Source organism: Sander lucioperca, chromosome 23 (assembly GCF_008315115.2).
Source record: "Sander lucioperca isolate FBNREF2018 chromosome 23, SLUC_FBN_1.2, whole genome shotgun sequence".
In the NCBI taxonomy this organism is placed as follows: domain Eukaryota; kingdom Metazoa; phylum Chordata; class Actinopteri; order Perciformes; family Percidae; genus Sander; species Sander lucioperca.
Genome location: NC_050195.1, coordinates 12,918,262 through 12,941,677, shown reverse-complemented (window position 1 = coordinate 12,941,677; position 23,416 = coordinate 12,918,262). Strand labels below are relative to the sequence as shown.

The 23,416-nt window shown below is 41.8% G+C and overlaps 1 protein-coding gene across 4 annotated transcripts in view; it reads right to left on the bottom strand.

Annotated features, from left to right (window-relative positions):
- The window catches only part of zcchc2 (zinc finger, CCHC domain containing 2), a 49,429-nt gene that overhangs the window by 2,994 nt on the left and 23,019 nt on the right, over nucleotides 1-23,416 (bottom strand). For 2 of the 4 annotated variants that reach the window (XM_031300954.2, XM_031300955.2), the window contains exons 5-13: nucleotides 23,035-23,135; nucleotides 16,517-16,620; nucleotides 14,105-14,167; nucleotides 12,384-12,444; nucleotides 11,504-11,624; nucleotides 4,696-4,763; nucleotides 4,236-4,306; nucleotides 2,479-2,595; nucleotides 689-2,317 (exon numbers count right to left, since the gene is read on the bottom strand). In XM_031300954.2, the coding sequence (XP_031156814.1) occupies nucleotides 689-2,317; nucleotides 2,479-2,595; nucleotides 4,236-4,306; nucleotides 4,696-4,763; nucleotides 11,504-11,624; nucleotides 12,384-12,444; nucleotides 14,105-14,167; nucleotides 16,517-16,620; nucleotides 23,035-23,135 (2,335 nt within the window). The remainder of the gene's footprint in view (nucleotides 1-688; nucleotides 2,318-2,478; nucleotides 2,596-4,235; nucleotides 4,307-4,695; nucleotides 4,764-11,503; nucleotides 11,625-12,383; nucleotides 12,445-14,104; nucleotides 14,168-16,516; nucleotides 16,621-23,034; nucleotides 23,136-23,416) is intronic. The other 2 variants (XM_031300957.2, XM_031300956.2) reach the window with 2 other exon arrangements.

Sequence of the window (23,416 nt, the reverse complement as noted above, 5' to 3'; positions counted from 1 at the left end):
GCTGTGAGCACATGAGGTCCCCTGGTAATACTAGTCCCGCCTTATATTATGTTTTGTTTTTTTACAAGAGGAAAAAAAAATAGGATTAAGACTCAGCCCTCAGCCGCTTCCCTAAACTTTTCTATGGGAACCATCTGAAACTGTCGCCCACCCAGTGGTTGACACGTTGACAAACAGGTTCTGCCAGGCCTGCACTCTCTGAGTGCCCTTCTTTTTTTTTTACCGCCACTGGCATAGTACTCTCATGTGATAACCAATCACAGTGGAATTTGAGAGCAGAGATGTAGCCAAAACTACCTTTATTCTTGTCCCTGATAGCTATGTGTGACAAACGTATCTGCTTTTTGCCATGATTCTCCTTCTCAGGTAAGAACACTCCCATTCTGACTCCTATCACACTGCAATACAGGTGTCCCGGAAGACAACCCACACTAGCATTTTCAAAGCATGGTGCAATTTTGAATGTTCCAGTAGCACAACTTCTCTTCTGGCCAAATAAAACAAACTGAAGGAGGTAACCCACCAGAGATGAAACTAAACAACTCAAACTATACTTGGTGAGGATGAGCCCTAACTTTTCATAGTCCGGGCTGAATGTCGGACTATCTGACGCCAATGACCGATGGGGATCTGGGAAAGCAAAACTAAGGGGTCCTCTGTTTCTCCCTGTTCCGTGTAGCTGCACTACCTTGCTGTGTGGAGTCTATGGAGGGTTGGTTGCAGTCCTGAGCGTAGTGGCCATTCACACCACAGTTATAACAGGACACATTGCCACTCTTCTTATTGACTCCACCTCCCCCAAGTGCAGCAGCAGGCAGCATCCCCATGGGATTTGCGTACATATGCTGGTAGACACGCTGGCAAAACGATGCTGCCGGCGCCATCTGCTGCTGGAGGTTGTAGTTTGCAGCTGCGGCGGCTGCCACTGCAGCAGCCTGCGTGCCCAGCATATGTGATGGCACGTCTGCATGGCTGTGAGAGTGAGTGTGGAGGGGGCCGTAGGGGGACGGGTGTGCAGGAGGTGGAGCAGTGGGGAAGAAGGGGGGGAGGGTGGCAGCACCGTTGGCCTGGTGAGGAGGCTGAGCCTGGGTGAGGTAACTGTTACTGCACAGGCTGGTGAGCTGGAAGAGAGGGGGGGGGACGCTGAACACCTGGCGTGCTGCTGCCGCCATCTGGTGGGAGAAGAATAGGGGGGCTTGGCAGCCAGGGACACCACTGACACTGTTGTTGTTACTGCTGCTGCCTCGGCCACCGCAGTTGTTGTGACAACCACAGGTCCCACAGCCCATTGGTTGCTGCTGCTGTTGTGGTTGTGGTGGTGTTGGCTGCTGGGGGGGCAATTGTTGCTGCTGGGTTTGCTGGAGAGTAATAGGGTTGCCAGGGGCAACAGGGGCACTTCCACAGGAAGCGCTGCTGTTGCTGTAGGATGTACAGTCGCTGTGGGCCGTGCTGTGCGTGAGCGCTGGGCTGGGGCTGGGGGCAGGTCCAGGGGTGTGGGTGGGCACGGCTAGAGGAACAGCTGGTTGTACATGTCCAGGAGATGGAGCTACTCCAGAGGCTGCAGGTGCTCCTACAGTAGGCATGACAGAGGTAGGGACGGGGGGCAGGGTGTAGGGAGAAGGCAGTCCAGATGGTAAGGCTAAGCCGGGGTGCTTGGCATGGGAAGTCTCCACATGTGGCAGAGAGGAGGCCAGGCCTGAACTGACACTGACTGAGTCTTGGCAGGACAGAGACTGATGAAGAGGAGGGGGGTATGATGTGGGGCCAGGAGACATGACACCGATGGCTCTAACAGGAGCCTGGTGTGAAGCCTGCAGGGCAGCAGGATTAGAACCACTCCCTGAAGCGCCATCAGTGCCACCTTGACTGTGAGGCAAAGCCGTTTTGAACCTCTGAACCAGAGGCTGCACAGCAGGACTTCCTGAAGCGTGGAGGCCAATAGGTGGGATCCCAAAGGTTGGGAGCATGTCCATCTTTTCTGGGTCTCCCACAATTCCAGGGCCTGGGACAGCTGGAGGCACTAGGGGCCTCTGCATCATCAGGGTCCCAGATGAGGGCTTCCTATTGGGGACGATGCTTTGGCTGGGAGGAGGGACCAGTGGAAGTGGCGAGTCATTAGCACCGTTAGGGAGCACATAACACACATCTCGCATGAAGGAGAGAGGGGGGGGGTTTGTGCTGGTCTCTAAGAAGAGTGGCTCTGTCTGGCCCGGGTGGTTGTTGGCAGACAGAGGGTGGACAATTCGATCAGTCTGGTGGGCGAAGAACATGTCAGGGCCCGGGCCTTTGCTGGAGTCATCAGAGTGGCTGTCTGTATCTAACAGGGAAAGATTAGATAAGCACAGGTTCGCTCCACATTACACCATCTTTATGACGATAACAGAAGCATGTAGCACACTACAGGTACATGCTTCATTACGAAAACATCAAGTTCCTCAAGTGTACTTTGTACATGTGTGTGTGTTTATTTATTTTTACCTTTGTTGTTGTCGTCCTCACTATCCAGGCTCTCTTGTCCTCTGTGTTGAGGGCTGGATGGAGAGCTGTAGCTTTCTGATGATGTATCACCAAAGGTATCTGGACCAAAACCTCCATCTGCAACAACATCTATTTGTTAAACTGCAGACATGCCACCAGACATCAGGCTATAGAGCATTTACTTAATGTGAAAATATGTACCCGTTTAATGGACATCAGAGATAATGATATCCTCACAAAGTGTATAACAATCTGTGTATCATGTCTGTGTGTTTAGATTTTACTATGAGGAGTGCGATTTTTGACGCAAATTATGGCAATCAGGCACTAAGGGTTTTTAAAGTACCTAAACAGCCTCCTATATTGATAAGTGGCCAAACTACAGTAACTTCCTGTCGTCTTTAGAAGGCCATCACTTTGCCTCACGTCACTCCCTTTACGTGCACCCCGTGCTGCTCTCCTGCCTTACTGTTTGATAGCATCTGATCTGTAGTAATAAGTTTATCTAGAAGAAACATTCATTTACATTATGTAAGTGGACAAGAAAAAAAAAAGAAGCGATTTGGCTAAAAGGGGTTTTTTCAGTCTATAACAGGCTTTTTGAGGATCATTTAAATGGGCATATCAGAGTTTTTAAACATTGAGTAACAGTCTTGATACGTTTGAAAATGGACCTGAGTGGAACAGCAGTGGGGACAGTGGACAAGCATGCGTTTCTGTACACACTACATTGAATGACGGCGTACGGGAACACATTCCACATGTGCATAGCATTGTCTTTGTAATCTGGCTCTCTTATTGTGCAAATAATTGCGTTGTGAGTTTTACATTAAAGGACAATTCCGGCACAAAATGAACCTAGTGATTAATAACACGTGTACCGAGTCGACCTTTCTCTGGGATATGTTTTCATGCTAATCTAATGTGTTTGTAGCTTGAAACAAGCTAGCGCGAACCGCTGATTAGCTTACAACGTTAGGCTTTCGGGGCACTGGGAGAGTAAAAATAAATCTATTTCTACACCACTAACATGGCTCAAAATATCACCACACTTCCACGGTAGCATAATGAGGGTCCCTACATGTAAACCGAAGCATTGAGAACTTTGTAAGTGTACAGACAGTTTATTAAAAAGATAGTTTAGAAAGACAGTACCTTCGAGTATACAGCTTCTGTTTACATGTAGGGACCCTCATTATGCTACCGTTGAAGTGTGGTGATATTTTGAGCCTTGTTAGTGGTATAAAATAGAGATTTATTTTTACTCTTCCAGTGTCCCGAATACTAGCGTTGTAAGCTAATCAGCGGTTCGCGCTAGCTTCTTTCAAGCTACAAACACATTTGATTAGCATGAAAACATGTCCCAGAGAACGACAGAGTGGGTACACATCTGTTAATAACCCCTAGATTCATTTTGCGCCGGAATTGTCCTTTAAAGGTTATTCTAAGAGGCAGGATGCAACCAATACGAAAGGTCAGTCCTTAGGTTTGTAATGTTTACTGTGTTGATTTCTACCATCATGCAGACAATTCAATTAAATTTCAATTTTATTTATATTGTCAAATCATAACAGAAATTATCTCAGGAAACTTTACAGATCGAGGAGGTCTAGACCACACTCTATAATTTACAGAGACCCAACAATTCCCCCTAAGAGCAAGCCACTGACTATTCCTGCTTTTTAACATTTATTGTTATGTTAACACTGCCATGTTGCTTCTATTACAGGCATTACAACAGCCAATTAGACACTCACTCTTCCTCTGAGGCGACAGAGCTGGTACCAACCTACCGTTGGCTATAAAGGCAGCACCCTTCCCCTTGTCCCTAAAAAGAGACAGATATGGCACACAAGGGGACAGAGTAATGTCAACAGAGAAAACACAGCAACAAAGAATACAACTGCGGCATGTGATGAGTAGCGTCAGTGTCAGATTATAGACTGATAGGCGTCCACGGTACAGTAACACGAGTAGCTTTAATATCACTAACACTACACTCTCTCTAATGTCTAAACAGATCACAGACTTGATTAATTTATTTTCATCTGCAAAGACATACGACTGCAACTTTAAATAAAACCCACTAATAGCTTTTATGTGGCACTGTAAGCAAGACATCAGTCATCTGTCATTTATCTATATTTTACTACGCAGTTTGACCCTCTAGCATTGATACCTGCAAGGTCACTATAACACTGTCATAAACTGACCTACCTGTCTGTGGGCAGGCTCCTGTTCTTTGTTTTAGTGACTGGATGGCTTCTCTTCTCAGTGTCCTGGTGCTGCGAGGAGAACAGTCAGTCAGTTTCACAAGTTTCAACCAAATCCTTTAACACAACATTACATTTTTAATAGAGAATTCGTCTAGGAGCTGGGTGACCATATATTTAGGATGACCACTTTTTGGCATGACACCGGTAGCCTGTGAACCAATCAGTGTGTTTACATGCAGTTTAAATTTTTTTATTATATTACGGGTTTAAGAACAATTCCGGCGCAAAATGAACCTAGGGATTAATAACATATGTGTACAGAGTCGACCGTTCTCTGGGATATGTTTTTATGCTAATCCAGTGTGTCTCTAGCTTGAAACAAGCTAGCGCAAACCAGTGATTAGCTTATAATGCTAGCCTTCAGGGCCACGGGTAAATCTCTATTTCTATACCACTAACAAGGCTCAAAATAGCACCACACTTCAACGGTAGCATAATGAGGGTCCCGACAACGAACGCTGTGCAACCAGTGACCAGTAACATAGCTCAAACACAGCGTTCAACTGGTCATGACTGTACATGAACGCTACTGTTTTTAATAAACTGTCTGTACACTTACAAAGTTCTCAATGCTTCGGTTTACATGTAGGGACCCTCATTATGCTACCGTGGAAGTGGGGTGATATTTTGAGCCTTGTTAGTGGTATAGAAATAGAGATTTACCCATGGCCCCGAAGGCTAGCGTTATAAGCTAATCACTGGTTTGCGCTAGCTTGTTTCAAGCTAGAGACACATTGGATTAACATGAAAACATATCCCAGAGAACGGTCGACTCTGTACACATATGTTATTAATCCCTAGTTTCATTTTGTGCCGGAATTGTCCTTTAAAGCAATACCCCGATTTCTCAAACACCATGTAAATACCTTACCCTGGTTAAAATCTGAGTTCTCATAACCCGGTTAACAGACCCAGAGAACTCCTTCAGTAACCAGGGTATCCCTGCATGTATACACCACAATCGGAATATGATCGGGTTAAGCGTCTGTGCATGCTTCAACAGCCCTTCCCCACTCTGCTGGAGCAGAGGAGAAGGGTCCAGCTGCGGCCTATAGCCGCTCACGCCACACCCACAGAAAATGACGTCACTCACGCCACGCACATTTCCAACTTTCAGACAATAAAGGTGCAGCTTCATCTTGCCAGTGATGGCGGCAACGACTACCGGGAAGCACCATGTAAGCTACTAATAATAGAGTTATTTAGCCCGTTACGGCTGGTTTAAAATTAATATTACTATCTACAGCTATTGATGTCAGGTTGATGATAGCTTATAGTTAACAGGGTGGGTTTTGCAGCTCAAAAGCAGAATTTAACGCGGCAAAAGTATGCTAACGTTAGCTTAGCCTGTAAGAGGGTGAGTGTGTGTGTGTGTGTGTGTGTGTTTGAGTGAGGAACTTCGCATGATATTATTTATTAAATGAAAAATGACTTCAGAAACACTAATAAGTGACATATAGTCAATTTAATGTCAACTGTTCCACCCCAAACAGTAGAAAATGGGCTATAACTTAGAAAAATAAAATTAGAAATACAATTTTTGCAAATAACTTTAGAAAATGGGCTTTTATTTTGAAGGTGAAGAAAACATGGGGCGTGGTGAGCGGCCACCATGGGCCTGTAGAAAATAGGCTTTTATTTTGAAGGCGAAGAAAACAAGGGGCGTGGCGGGAGCGGCCACCATGGGCGTGGTGTAGGGCTGAACGATTAATTGCATTTGCGATAATATCGCGATATGTTAAAACGCGATTTCCTAATCACAAAGGCTGCGATTTGGTCACGTGACTGGAAAGGGCTAATCAGTCTGCACTCCGCAGAAAAAGCATCAACTTAGCACGCTCGCTACGCCGTACCTTGAGCTGATTTCTGTCATTCAAACAACTCTGAGTTTTAGTTTAAAACGTTTACAGCCATTTTAATAAAATGAAGGGTTTTATTCTGGCTCGAGTCCATATATACAGTTAATGGATACAGGAACGCAGAACTGAAGGCTCGGTTGGCAACGATTAGCTCTGATTAGTGGTTAGCTCCGGTTAGCGGTTAGCATATAAAGATATGAGTGGAGGAGCTGCTACTGAGAGGGGTAACAATCAGACTGATAAATGACGTTCGGGGAGCTTTCACAGCAGCGTGGCCGCGGTGTTTCAACAGTGTTATTAGTACAGTTAATCCCACGGCAAGAACACCAGCAACATGCTACTGCTAACTTAACGATAGCCTCTCTGAACAAGTGCAACGTTCGGTGTCATGCACGCAACTTCACGAGGGGGAGGGGCTGGAGGCAGCTCCTCTCTGTGCACTGTAAAAAAATACACTGTGTGTGTGTGTGTGTGTATACTATATACCAGGGGTCACCAACCTTTTTGAAATTGAGAGCTACTTCATGGGTACTGAGTCATACGAAGGGCTACCAGTTTGATACTCTCTTCTGAAATAACTAATTTGCTCAGTTTGCCTTTATGATTATTAATGATTAATGATAGTCATCTATGTGAAGACACTGATCACGTTAATGATTTCTCATTATCAATAATTATCAACAATGACTTAACAAGGTGGGAAACAGATAATATCAATATTCAATTTTCATTTTTAGAACAGGCCTGAGGGCTACTCATGTGGTCCTTGGGGGCTACCTGGTGCCCGCGGGCACCGTGTTGGTGACCCCTGCTATATACTATATTTTTACTTACTTTACTATTTATACTTTTACTTATTTAACTGTCTAGTGTGTAATTGTGTGTTGTTCATACTATAAAATGAGTTATTGTTTGTCTTTGTTGAATAATACAGAAGACAAAGAGCTTATATTTGGGAAAAAAATCGCAATTAGATTATTTTCAAAAATCGTTCAGCCCTAAGCGTGGTGTGAGCGGCTACGGAATCAGCAGGCCATCGGCAGCTGACATTTGACGTAGCTAGCTAGTTTCTATAGGGATGTAGTAACTAACTACCCGCCCACGCTGTTGTACTGCGCATGCAGGAGACACAGTATACACTCACAAACACACACAGAGTCCTCGATTTATAGTTAGCTCAAATCTTTTTACAATTTAATTGGATAATTGAAACCTACGGTATATTGCTCCATGTAAGGTACATAATTATGATCCAAATATCCCAGACGTGTAATTCAATGTTAGGAGGATAGAGGGACACTTGTCGTTTTTCATGGGAATTTCCTATTTTTTTATATCCGATATTTGGAGGAAAGTGGTATTTTGTGTTGCACATTTTGTTTATATTTTAGTTTTATTCTGTATGCTGTGCATTGTATGCTACTTGTAAAAAGAGATGGTATACTTTTGTCTTCATTTCAAATATAACATTGCTGCATTTTGGAAGCAACCAAAAAAAGCAACTGTCTCTTTTCACATTCTATGGAAATAATTGAATTTGCAATCAAGACAAGACTTGGGAAAAAAAGTGAGGTTCATGGACTTTCTTACAAACAATCCCATTAAGGACCTCTAACATTTGGAACAACAAACAAATGTGAGGTAGCAACGCCCCGCAGCACAGAAAGTCATTTGTAATGTATTAAGACTCTATTGTGACAAAGAGCGAAAAGCAAGAGAGAGAGAGATAGAGATAGAGAGACACAGAGAGAGAGAGAGAGAGAGAGAGAGAGAGAGGCGAGGGGGGGTGTGCTTTGTCAGCTGCCTCTCTCACACTCACATATACACGTAGTCTTGTCCTATATCAGTGAGATTAGCGGTGAGTACTCCCATTCACGTGGCAGTGTGTGACACATCCAACCAAAAGAACACACTCTCACCCCCAAACAGACTGCTGAATGGCTATGTTCCTGCAGGCCTTCATGTAACTCCAACATGGAATGATTAACTAGTGTTCAAGGAATTGTCCTTAACTGTAAACTGTGCTGCTGAGCTTTACAGTCGGGTTAATCATTAGACCAACACTGCTGAATCCCTCTACTGCTGGGTCACGAGAGAAAAACAAAACATGTTGATCCAGCACAGCCTTCAACCAAACAGACCCACAAACAAACATCACCTCTTAAAGAAGACATATAATGCTCATTTTCAGGTTCATACTTGTATTTTGGGCTTCTACTAACACATGTTTACATGCTCTAAACATTATTTTTCTCATACTGTCTGAATATGCCTGGATTCACCCTGCGCCCATAATTTTAAGATGATTGTGATTGGTTAAAAGAAATGCAATACAAACCAAAGATTTTTTTCTCGTATCCTATTTCCGTATGTGTGGTAGAGCCAGACCTTACTTTGCAGCGCTGTGGAGATAGGTCTGGCTATGCGAGACTAGTGTATTCTTAATGCATTTGATTTAGGGCTGTAAAGATTAACGAGTTAACGCAAATTCCTTTTAACGTCAGTCAACGCAACGCAGCGTGGGACGGGGCATCGCACCTCTGCGCACGTCGGGGTTACTGGCGGATGCCGCTCTTTGAGAGTTTATTATTCTTTGAGAAAACATTTGCATAAAGCAAGCATATTTGTCCGCTCCCCTGTTGATAAGAGTAGGGCTGCACGATACGAGGAACAAAAATGCGATAACGTTGTTGAATATCGCGATAACGATATTACGATATTGCTGCTTTCAGTATTCTGCTAAAATACAACAAATTGCTTGTTGAATTTAAAACAAACAAAAGGAAATCATTTTTAACATTCTTTTATTGAACAAATTAAACACACAATTGAATATTAAAGGCACCACTGAAAAAAGAACAACCTTTTTCTACTGATATTTTCTTTCAACTACCACAAAAAAATCTCTGAGTGTATATTGCGATATGTCGCAGCCTTTCACGATGTGTATATTGCGCCAGTTGATATTGCAATGACGATACAAAATTATATATTGTGCAGCCCTAGATAATAACTGATAATTCAAAAAAATATCCCTTTCAAAGTACATATAGAACACGTAAAAAATGTGCGGTTAATTTGTGATTAGTTGCAAGTTAACTATAGACAATCATGCGATTAATCCCGATTAAATATTTTAATCACCTGACCGCCCTAATTTGATTATAAACTAAAATCTGGATGAAGTCTGAAAAACAACGTGGCAACATAAGTGTGTAGCTCACGAAATATTAAACGTACACTTGCCTGGCGTTTTTCAAACATATCATATTCAAACTCTTTAAACATCATTTCAGCTAGCTGGCATACATGGAGGGAGAGGCGGGACGCCAGGAGAAAATCAAGAAACGTACGTGATGGTAGATAAAACGTTGACACGCATCCAACAGATATTAGAGCTATTTTACGTCAACAGATAAGCCTACAGAAAATAAATTTGGTGTTATAATGTATAATGTTGTTACGTTAAAGGTTATTGATGGAAGATTACTCAAAAATTAATTTCATTAAAGGACAATTCCGGCGCAAAACGAACCTATTATTAACAGATGCGTACCCACTCTGTCGTTCTCTGGGACATGTTTTCATGCTAATCCAATGTGTTTGTAGCTTGAAACAAGCTAGCGCTGATTAGCTTACAACGCTATTATTCGGGGCACAGGGAAAGTAAAAACAAATCACTATTTATACCACTAAAAAGGCTCAAAATATCACCAAACTTCAACGGTAGCATAATCAGGGTCCCTACATGTTAACTGAAGCATTGAGAACTTTGTAAGTGTACAAAGTTTATTGAACGAAGAGCTGCGGGAGCTCCGTGAAAGGGCTACGAGAGAGAGAGAGAGAGGGGGAGAGAGAGAGAGAGAGAGAGAGAGAGGGGGAGAGAGAGAGAGAGAGAGAGAGAGAGAGAGAGAGAGAGAGAGAGAGAGAGCTACCAGTAGTCAATGCCTCAACAGAGCCTCATACTTGGGGAAACTGGTGGTGTACCTGCGGACATTGTGAAGCTATGGCCACCGAACAGGAGTGTCTGTGTTGCACGGAGTGGGACCTGTTGCGTCGCGACACCCAAGTGTGTTTTGTACAGTCTGAAGATTTCCCCTCTCTGATAAACAGGGCTGTACTTGAAACTGTTTTCCATGTCCCGAAAATAAATTGGCGACCCAGACCAGAGGGACCAGATGGACAGTTATCCACTGAGTAAGTACACTAGACAAGTTATGTTTTACATCGGTGCGATTATTTCAGATATATTGAGCAAATTGCTTTTGATTTTAGTTTGAATCGCCAGCTGTAAGTCATGACTGGTTTTCAAGACGGCTGCGGCATGTAAACATGAACGCGACTGTCTTTATAATCTATCTTTTCAATAAACTTTGTACACTTACAATGTTCTCAATGCTTCAGTTAACATTTAGGAACCCTCATTATGCTACCGTTGAAGTTTGGTGATATTTTGAGACTTTTTAATGGTACAAAATAGCGATTTGTTTTTAACTTTCCCTGTGCCCCGAATACTAGCGTTGTAAGCTAATCAGCGGTCCGCGCTAGCTTGTTTCAAGCTACAAACACATTTGATTAGCATGAAATCATGTCCCAGAGAGCGACAGAGTGGGTACACATCTGTTATTAACCCCTAGATTCGTTTTGCGCCGGAATTGTCCTTTAAAGACAACATAATTTGATGACTTTTCCAAAACTTTTAAGGATTTTACTTTTTAAGGATTCCATGACTTTTCCAGGCCTGGAAAATTTGATTTTGAAATTCCATGACTTTTCCAGATATTGTAAACCATGATTTCAGTGATATAGTATGTACTGCAGAAAAAAAGAGAAGGAACCTTTTTTTCACCAAACATTTTTGGCTAGCCCTGTTCAGCCCTCAACCCTTACCTGTTCAACCTCCTGGCTGCCCCTGAGTGTACAGCTCTTCCTCCTCTCTGCTGGACCATTGAGCTCTGCAGCGTGGCCCCCTCTCCGACTATCTCCGTGGGAGCCCTTCGCACTAGAGAGACTGGTCGAGAAAAGAGGAATACAGTGTAAGTGTGTATCAGATCATGATAGGGGGGCATTTTAGGCCTTTATTTTTATAGGAGAGGTGACGACATGAAAGGGGAGAGAGAAGGGGAATGACATGCAGCAAAGGGCCGCAGATCGGAGTCGAACCTGCGGCTGCTGCATCGAGGAGTAAACCTCTACATATAGGCACGCACTATACAAGGTGAGCTACCCAGGCGCCCTTCACTATTATATTTTTTCATAATTTAATATATACAACTCCATGTGATAAGACCGGTTGGGAAACATTTTTGTCTGGATTCTTACTAATAACCTCTGCAAATGTTTTCAGTTTGGTTTGTCCCTTTGTTTGTTTGTTTGTCAGCTGGATTACGGAAAAACTACTGCCCCGATTTTCATGAGACTTAGTGAAAGGGTCTAGCATGGGCCAAGGAAGAACCCATTACATTTTGGAGAAGTTCCAAATCACATGGCAGATACACAAATCAGTTTTTATTGCCGTTAAGATTGCAAAATAGGGTGTTTGTGCGGTCTTCATGTGGTGTCGTATAAGCGGAAAAATTAGTTCCTGACTTAGAAAATTCACACTGCATTATCATCTTTAGGTAGATCGGGCATGCCTTGGTGGAGGTCTGCGCTCTCTGAGTGTCTTTCTAGTTAGCTATTATTTTCAATATTAAGTGATATCCTACTTTTTATTATGAAGATGAAAACATTACAGATGCACAGATCAGACCACAGACAGTCTACTTACCCTTGACATGGACTCTTGGTCCCATGCTTCTTCTTGTGTCCTTGAGCATACGACTCTAAATCTAAGGGAGAAAATGACCAAAACACAGACTGTTAATCAATATTCAATAACAGTGTTTTGTATGCCGTTTAAAAAAAAAAAAAATTGTTAATCATAAAAAAAATATTCAAAAGACAAGATGCGATGTAAATGCTTTTTTAGATTCTTATTTTTTTGCAGTTGTTCTTAATTCTGCTAAATCTCTAAGCCGAATTTCTATTTTTTTGCAAGACCGTAGACATTAAAGTACCCATGTGGAACTTTTCAATGTTTCTAAACTGTTCATTTTTCTTCTGATGATCATAAATGACCTGTAACAACAAGCGAGACTAACAGTGAAGAGAACGCTAGTTTTATATAGTTTTTATTAAGGCCTTTTCCCGGGTCCGATTTTTCCCTCGAAGTCACAAAATGATTTACTGCAGGCAAACAGCCTCTACAGTCACACATTCTGATGGGTTACAGATTTCAGTGTAACACCGGAAAAGCCTGTGTTTGACTATCCAGCCAGGTAAAAGGTAGCAGGAGATTTCTTTATATAGGCCTAATTATATTTTAGAAGTTATCTGTTGTGGTTATGGCTGATACTGGGGCAGGGCCATCACAGAAAAAAAGGAAATTAAACAAAGAACAACTAAAAGCTAAAAGGAAGAGTGACAGATGGTGAAAACCCAAGTCGGTCGCAGGGGCGATTTTTTAAGTGGGGTGGCAAAGGGGGGACCATTTGTTTTTACAAACAGAAAGTAGTTACATACTGTATACAGTGAGAATTTGGTGTTATTGGGAGGTCTACCTAATCACTTTTAATGGTGCCATGCTAGCACTGACCCCCTGCTTTCAGTATTTGTGCTAAACTAAGCTAAACATTGCCCTGACCACTCTCTGTACTGGACACACAGATATGAAATGATTTAGTCCTAAATTCCCAGGCTAAGGTCGGAGTACGACTACTAATCATACTTTCAGTTAAACACACACACTTATTCACTTATTGTTTTGGGCCTCTGATTCCTCTCTGTTGTGTCTGACTTTGCAATATGACTATCATTGGGACCATTGAGAAACTTTTCATGACAATCCATGTCCATACATTCAAAACTACTTTTTTAATTTTAGCCTTCCTTCTTTGTATCTCACTGTACCATGTCTCTTGCGTTGACTCTGCTTGATCCCATTACATGCAGCCCTGTACACATCAAAATAAATCAGTATGGTTTTTCTATTGCACAATTTCTTTAAGGTTAAAGGAAAGTGCTTGTTCAAAACAGTGTAACATAAATCTAACATACACAAGATCTTCTAGCATTAACAATTCTGATGCAAGTATGAGCCAGGTATGGTCTGTGGTTACTGCTGCTCGAGCTGAACGTAGTCCGGCATGTGATCAGGCAAATATAGCTGTGAAATATGAGTATTTGAAACAGACTCAGCCTTTCCAAACGACCTCCAAAAATAAACGCTAGTTAGCTTTTCATGTTTACTATGTAGCTGCAGCTACGACGGCAGCCCTGGCCGTTCCTTTTCTTTGTTATATCACACAATCGGGCCTCATTCACTGAATATTCATGCTCTTGTGCATTTCTTTTGTCCTCTTTGCTGCTCTCTCCCTGCCACTTCTTCTCTCCACAGAGGATAACACTGGGAAATGAGTGGAATAATCAAATAACTACATTTCTTCTTACCTTCCTCCTGACTGGAGGCATCAGAACAGTCTCCTTGGTAGGCCTTACCCAGCTGGCAGTTGCCTAAAAAGAAAAAGATAACTTTGTTTCTTACAACAGTAATCACACAATGCCCCTTGAGGCACATCTCAGTGATATTTGTTGCTGTAGATCTATGACAGTACAGGTTTCCCCAGCAGTCACCATTTGTGGTTTATTGTTTTATTTTTTGACAACTTACTTAATTGTAAGTCGCTTTGGATAAAAGCGTCAGCTAAATGACATGTTACATTACATTACATCTGTTTGGACATCTACAGATATGCAGTCGTAACATCCAGTTTGTGTGTATGCGGATAAATAATGATGAACCATGTTTTTCATTATTCTTGATTCTGATAAATAATAAAAAAAATAAGTATTGTGTGCTGATAGATATACAGGGGTTTTCCTGGCTCAGAATGGGTCCTTGGGAGGACACATATTAAGTGGGAGGAAATTTTGAGCGTCAGAGACTTAATTTCCTGCATTCTGATACATTTTTAGGCACAAATTTATGGTGAAAATGTCTTTATTTATGTCAAGGAAAACACAATATTCTGTTGGCAGGTAACAATTCAAAATATAAAAATATAATGCAGTAAGGGGGCTTTCACATCCAGGACCATGGGCCTGGATCTGACTACAATTGACCCCAAAGTCAATATACTTTTTTTCGGAGCACGTTTTGCTCCTAAGTTGAAAAATGTAGGAGTGACTTACATAAGGTAACTGCTATTACTGTTGTAGCTAATTTGTACAATAATACAATAGTGTTATGAATACAAAATGTTATGAAGTGTAATGTTTTCTTTTTTGAGATAGCCTACATTCTATTGATTAATAAATTGTCATTGATATTAAATAGTCAGAAGTGTAACAGACCGCCCCTACTGTCGGACATGCAAGTGAACCGTGGATTAATTGCAAAGTTTAACCATCATAGTGTGAAATACAGTTTAACTAAACTGCCGCTGTTATGTGAACGGGGCTCAGCACGACGCTGCCTCTCAATGCTGATAAAGCGGTTGAACTGTGGTTTTTCCGTAGCCTACTCCAGTACTGCTTGCATCAGGTGTTAAAATGAACTGTACCAAAACACAAATCGCCTACGACCCCTTTTTCAACCGGTTATGAAATGTTAATATAAATGTCTTAATTCAATACTGATGCCATCAGACGGCAGCGCAGTCCACCACGTGGACAGACAGCAGTCAGAGCTCCGGCAGAAGGCTGACAGCCCCGCACTGGTCAGCTCCAGCTTCTCGCTGCGCCGCCGGTCCACAGGGCAGCATGCTCACCTGGACAGTCTAACTCTGCAAACGGAGATCCCATTAGCGCTAGCTTAACAGCGGAGCGTTCCGATCCAGTCAAATCAGCGCCAGCCGCGTGCGTAAAATACAGCGGCTCGTGATTTTCGTTGCCGCTGGCTAAAACCTCTTTGGGGTCGCCAAAACTTTCTCTATGCAGGAAAAACCCTGGATATATAACATATCATATATATAATACTTAATAATTAAACCTACATTGTGTAATTTTTTGAGTTGATTGTTAGCAAAAAACACCTTTGTTCTTTCACAAATACGTGCTCATCCATGTGTAATTACTTCCACCAACTAATCAAAGTATTCTCGTAAGCGTAGAATCTGCCATTTAGAATCATTCAGAATACATAAGAGCGAGTTGCTTGAATGACAGCCGCCATGTTGCGCTTCCATCTTTAAAATACATTAGCCAAAGAGGGACATACCTCCGCCTTTTGCCCTCTTACACTCACTGGCACCGTGATGAATGCCAGGGGGAGTTAAAACGTGCTCGGAATGGGAAGGGCTAGAAAGTAATATTCAGTTGGTTGTCATATACAATGATGGGATAAATTCTTACATAATGTAGCTTTAAGTAAACTAATTACAGATCATCACACATAAATGGATTCTGGACTGCAGCATCATGATTTTCACAAAAGCAACATGGTAAGAACAAAGGCGTTCCCGATAGCGCTATTGAGCTAAAGGGACACTATATCCTCTGGTCTCATTCAGAACGAGTCGTCTTCTTCATTGGAGTTTTATGGCAGCAGGCATCCGCAATGTTGCATTGCTGCTACAACCTGGAACTAGTCCATTACTGTACCATGACAATTCAGTCTGATATTAGTCAATATCTAGGTTATTTTGTAGGGAAAAAAACGTGAAAAAAATTATGTTTGGAAATTGTGAATCGAGATACAATCATGATTCTTACATATATCAATTTTTTGCCAACACCCCTAATTGATGAGGTACTACTATCTGCAGTGAAACACGAAATCTAGAAATGTACCTAGTACCAAGTGAGTTGAGTAGAGTCGAGCTGTACCATACAGTGGAAATGAGGCATTTGTCTGATACTCACATCTGCAGCAAGTAGGTTTTGTAGAGTAACTGGAGTCACAGTTGAAGAAGCTGCAGACATTTCTGGTCTGTCTGAAGACTGGAGGAGCAGACAGGAATCTTTCCCTAAAGGCAGAAAGAGGGGAAGAGGCAGAAACGGAGAAGAAGGGAAACCTGGCCGTTATGTTTTTTTTTGTTCCTCCAAGGATAATTAATACATGATGCAGCCATTTAGCTACATTGCATTTGTGATATGCAGCTGAGCAAAGCTTAGACATACTCAAATCCTACACACACACGTATGTAACACCACCATCCAAACATTTTTCCTTGCGTTTTCTCAAAATGTTTATGTACAATAAACCTTGTCACATCCAAACAAGTTCTTAAAGCTTTCGATTTTGAAATTCTTTCTGCATCTAGATAGAGGGAGGAACTCTATAATTTAAAAAAAAACACAATTTTATACTTTAAAAAAAGCTTTCACGGTGAACAATAGACCTATACGTGTTTTTCACAATATTGGGTTTTGTCTGGCTGCGATCAACCCATAATATACTTGTCCTTAACATGCAAATTAGTGCTTAATGAAAACAAAATTGCAACCATCTGTAGACATCTCTTGCAATGCCAACATACTGTAGTTGAAATAATAAAGCAAAAGCTTTACCCAGCAATGCAGGGTTGTGGGCTGGGCTACTGATGAAAAGGCAGATAAGTTTCACTTCACACAAAATAAAACTGATGGACACCTTGTTGTGTGTGTGTGTGTGTGTGTGTGTGTGTGTGTGTGTGTGTGTGTGAGTGTGAGTGTGAGTGTAAGTGTGAGTGAGAGTGAGAGAGAGAGAGAGACGTGCATCACAAAAAGGGCATAGTTGGCTTTGAAGACCAGCCTCACCCCTGTACAATATAAGGTCCCTGTTCTAGCATGCCTAACACAATGTGTTATGGGCACAACTGTGAAACAGGTTAAAGATAATGTTGAGACCTATTTAAAAGCGATAATCATGTAATCTGAGTCAGCCTGTACTCTAGAGCAGAGGTCTCCCCAGGGGGTTAGGGTGCATGCTGTTGGTTCTGACCACAACAGGAAGTTAGTTATTATGGTTTGACCCTCTGATTTGGCCTGCTCACCAATTAGCAAATGGAGCAGCAGCAGTGGCTTTGACACACAGCTCATGGAGGCATTTAAGGTACTTTAACGCTCAGAAACCTAAGGTCATTTTTACAGTTCATTGTCCGCCTGGTTTTATTTTCTAAAAAAGCTTGTGAAACATCAACCCTGTTGTTTAGTCAATTTATGAACATCATTTTTTTCAGGAAAAACTGGGCTATTAGAATATTTGTGCTGCAGTGAGGTCACTTGAATGTAAAAAAAAAAGGTTGTATGACCTTAAAGACAAATAAATAAATAAAACGGAACATGAATCTCACAGATATATATTGATATCACACACATATCAATAAAAGCCAAGCCAATCTCCCGTCTAAATCAGTTCCCATATGTATTAGGAGTCACACTGTGAAGAAATAAACATTATAACTTATACAGTTGACTAAATATATACATTTTTTCAAAAAAAGTCCAGACGCTTTTGCCCTCATGACATTCACTTATGCCAATAATCAATATAATAATGTCATATTTATTGAAATCACACACACAGCAATGTTCTAAAACAGTTCTATATATTTGGAGTCATGCAGTGCAAAAATAAACATAATGAACATTATAACTCGTGTAAAAGGACAAACTATTTACATTTCTTCAAAAAAGGCCCAAATTTATGCCAAATCTCAAAACATTCTTCTCTGTAGAACGGTAACAAACTGGAGTGATCCATCTTTCACTCTATAGCCTTTGTTCTCGCTTGGATTCGCTGGAGTGATGCATCTTTCCACTGCATATACTCTTTGTATGACGGACCTGCCTTCCCATTGGTTGAAAGACATCAACACAATCTCGCAAAGCATCATGGGATATTCAAAATGGCAGCTAGCATCGAGATAGTGGCAAAAATGATGGAAAATTGATAAATTATGGACATCAAGTGGATAAATCTAGAATGTAAGTATTTGGATGTATTGCTGAACAACTCCGAAAAGAGGCACAAGTTCCAGGCTGGATAGAAAACCTTCTGTAAAGGCTACAAAGACACCAAAGACACCCCCGTGATGGCTAACTCCTTAGTTTTTAGCAGCAAAAATCGGTAAGTTTCTACATTAAACCGTTATCAAATTATCTAAATATTAATCAGAGGTGCCGTTTTGTGTCGTCTACGACGCGGTCGGGTTCTGAGGGTTAAACCCCTCAGGGCCTGATGGCCCCAATTTTCGTCAAAAATCCCACTCGGAGGATGGAATTCCATCAGAACTTCTTCTACAGTATTTTGACATATTAGGACCTACCATTTTACAAGTTTTAACTTCAGCCATAGAGATGGGTACTTTCCACCAACAAACCAACACTGCGCTAATTTCCGTTATACCCAAAATGGGCAAAAATCTTACGGATTGCTCAAATTACAGACCCATCAGCCTCAATGGGACTGATATTAAGCTTTATTCCAAAATCTTGGCTCTCCGCCTGGAGCGCTTTATTGAGAAGCTAGTCGACCCCGACCAATCAGGTTTTATACCAAAGCGTCATGCTGCAGACAACGTACGCAGACTATTTCATGTAATAGAAGAAGCCAAAAATCTCCCAACAAAGGCAGCAGTTTTATCAGTGGACGCGGAAAAGGCTTTCGACCTCCTAGAGTGGAACTACTTGTGGCAAGTAATGGCTTGGTTTGGGGGCCAAATTCATTGACATGGTACGTACTTTATATGCGAAACCCACGGCCATAGTCTCAACCAATGGCCTGCATTCTCAGCCATTTCCCATTGAGCGGGGGCGACAGGGATGCCCGCTTTCTCCCATGCTGTTTGCGATCTCTCTTGAGCGGTTAGCCCAAGCCATGAGGCAAAATAAAATCTGTAATGTCCAGATTAAATCCAATAGCAGCTCAATATCATTATTTGCAGATGATATTTTGTTGAACATCTCTGATCTTGAGGACTCTATTCCAAAAATTCTTAAGATCTTCAACAAATTTGGCTCAATCTCCGGCTATAAAATTAACTGGAATAAATCTTCTTTTATTGAACAACAGGCATGTGACATCAGCCATTAGTGATACAATACCAACTCAAAACAAAATTACATATTTGGGCATCACCATACACGCGTCGCTACAGCGAGTTGTCCAGGACAACTATGAACTTATATTAAGTAGTGTTCAAAGGGATCTGGCCAGTTGGTCTGCGCTGCCGGCATCACTACGGTCCAGGTTTGCTGTTGTTAAAATGAACATAGTTGAATACCCCAATATGGCACAATGCACACTTACTGTCGGTAACAAACCCTTTGCTTGTAAGCAGTGGAGTGACAGAGGTATTTATACTTTAGACCAGCTATTCAATGAGAAAGGTATGTTGAGCTTTGAAGACCTGAGAGCTAGTTTTGAGGTCCCCAGGACATCCTTTTACTTTTATCTTTGCTTAAGATCAGCCCTAAAATGTTATGGAGTGCCATGGGGAAACAGTCTTGAGGCGCACCCAGTCATTAAATGGTTTGGTGATTTTCCTCTGAGAGGATTAGTGTCCAAGATTTATGCTAAACTGATGCAAATATCCATAGGAGAACTCCCAATAGTAAAGAAATGGGAACAAGAGCTGTGCCCTGAAAGGGAACACAATTAATTGGGAGACAGTTTGGGACAACATTTTCCACTGCTCCAAGAATCCAAATCACCAGTATATCCACTTCAACTTATGCCATAGGACATATTGGACTCCTCAGAAGAGATACGTCTCGAAAGCCATTCCCACTCCCTATTGTACATTCTGTCAACCTGAACAAACTGGAACTTTCCTACATATGGTCTCGGAGTGTGAACAGGTGCATGAGTTTTGGCATAAAACAACATCAATACTATCTGATGTGATAGGATATCTAATCCCTACTGACCCGATTGTTTTGTTACTTAATGATAGGGTTGGGTACCTTTCACATCTGAACCAATATCGTTACCGGTGTTCGAAGTCTCTATTCAACGGTACTTTTTTCTGTACCTTACTCTTTGCAAACAAAATTTGATGACAAAAAAACTCACTTCTCAGTTTAAACATTTTATTTAAACACAAAACAAACACCCTCCCTCCCTATACTCCCTACCCTATATGAACATTTTATCCCCCTCCTAAAAATATAAAAATATATGAACACAAAGATATTTGTTTGCAAGCTTGCGCTGCTGTGCAGTCCACCTAAACAGTTAGCTTGCTGTAAAAAATATGTCATCTCATTATTACTTTCAAGGTCGGCACAATAAATTCAGCCATTTTGCTCGCTGAAACAAATCGGCTGAGTGAGGAGTGTGCCCCCGCCACAGCCTCACTGACTCCCGGGGCTCAGACTGGTCTGCTCCGCGGAGCTAACAGGGAGCTACACTGGTCGCCTGGCTGCATCCAGGGGCAGCAGCTAGCTAACGGGAGCTAACTGACCTGCCCAGCATTAGCAGCATTAGATGTTTTCGTGTCTCGTCCTACCTCCAGCCTTTAGCTGAGAGAGGTTATTTTGGAATAAACCTGAATGCCTCACAGGCTAATTCACATCCAGAATCAGCAGCAGCTAACAACAATAATAACAGGGATGATATTAACGTCTGGCCGGCCTGTGAACTCTCGCGGGATTCTGCGGGATGTCAAAGTTGGCAACAAACAAACAAGCAAAGTACCGCAATTTGGCACCGTTTGATTTTACGTGAACCAATACTCGGTAATACCGACATGATTCGGTCGGTACCGGTAAAGGTACAGGGTTTGGTACCCCACCCTTCTTAATGATAACTCTAAATTACACCTGCTTGAGAGACAGAGGGAGATTTGGCTAGCTGGCTCAACTGCAACCAAAAAAATGATAGTTCAACGCTGGCCCCCCCCCTCCACTCGCATTGTATAAAACAGTGGTTGGCGTATTTTCTGGACATAGTTATGCTTGAGCTCTCTACAGCAAGGATTAACAAAGCCGACCTATGGAAAAACACAGCAGCACAAATATCAGACCTAATGACCTCAGCGCCACAAGAAATAGAGGAGAGCGACTAGGCAAGGTGCGATTTCTGTTTGTTTCTTTCTTTTGTTTTCCTCGAGACCGCAGAGCGTGGGGGATGGGAGAGGGTTTCTGTTCTTGTTCAATTTGTGTTCATCTGTTCTATGCACCACTTGACATTACCTGACACGCATTGTGGAATTTGTTCTGTATGTCTGTATGATAAATGGTGCTAAAAAATAATAAAAAATTGATCCCAAAAAAAAGAAAATCCCACCTGGAGTCAGGACTCATGCCACAGTGTCAGACTTTGAAGATGAATGCCTACCATACACTAGAAGATGCTGAAAAGACTTTAAAAAGACTAAAGTCTGACACCATCTCACATCTAAAGACTATCTGTCATAATACAGTATGTAAAAACTGGAGCTCTTGCAGGGTCACACTTTGCAAGACTACAACTAGATTTGTTTTGAAAACTTTAACCGAGCTGGTAACTTGAGGGAAAGTTTGCCAATTTTCTGTTTTGCCGTACATGCGGATGAACGGCACCAGTACCCGGAGGTCCACTTTTACCCGCCGGTAAATCTCCGCTGGATGACTCGCTTTAGAAGGGCAATTCTTCCCCTTTAGCGTTTAGCTTAGCGCGGCGCCATAGCCATAAACAACACTGGCTCTACCCAGTTTGCTGCTTCCTGTTTGGTGCTAGAGGGAGAGCACCCATTGGTTGCTGACAATGTTCACATGATTTAACTTCACTACCAAGACTTAAAATATACGATAATATCAAACACGTTTGATTTTTTCGGAACATCAAGACGGGAAAAAGACTGACTCGGACAGAGTTTTATGACCACCTTACACCAAACCATTGAGACAACGGGAGTGCGTCTCAACTCTAACAAGACTCATGATTTCATTCTGATATTGGACATTTGTCTGCGACAGTGGAATCGCTTGAAAAGTCATTTGGTGAAAGGTCAGCATTACACTCATTTGTGATTCTCATCTAGTGTTTTCTTGGCATTGCTACTATTCATAAAGTCACAACCAATATGGAATATTTGCATAAATAACACTAACTGGCTGCAGATCTTCGTCAATAATAATAAGACATGTTGTATGACACTGACAGCTCATTCACATCAAACATAACTGTTATTGCAGTAATTATTGTAAATCTATGGGAAGGGGGGTGGAGGTTCCAATGCATTGATTTAGGTTCTTCTATGTAAGAATATTTCCATTTAAATTCTACTTACTTCTCTTCTAAATGAACTGTGGCACAGTACAGTGTGAAATGTATTCCAGATTTATGACATACAGGAAATGACCACAAAAACAAGGTTTTCAGGTAAAAGAAGACAGATGTTAACCTATTTTCTTTGGAGAACTCGGAACAAAATTAAACGACCACAGTTGGGACTGTGTTAAATGTAAAGTACCTGAGGTTCTTCTCCACCTCCCTGCTCTCATTGCGGTCCCCCTGGTTCAGAAGCCTCAGGATGCTCTTCTCAAAAGACTCAGTACACTGATCCTTAGGAAGCTGCAAGAAAAAACAAACAATGGTGACAATCATTCCACACTATAACAGACAGATTCAAAGAAACAGGGAATATTCTTCACACAAAATCTGTCTCAAAGTCTCTCCGTCTGTATTATTTGGTCTTAAGGCAGTAATAAAGCCAAATGGGGGGTGCCTGGGTAGCTCACCTGGATATATGTGTGTATATATATATGTGTGTGTGTGTGTGTGTGTGTGTGTGTGTGTGTGTGTGTGTGTGTGTGTGTGTGTATATATACATACATATATATACATACATATAT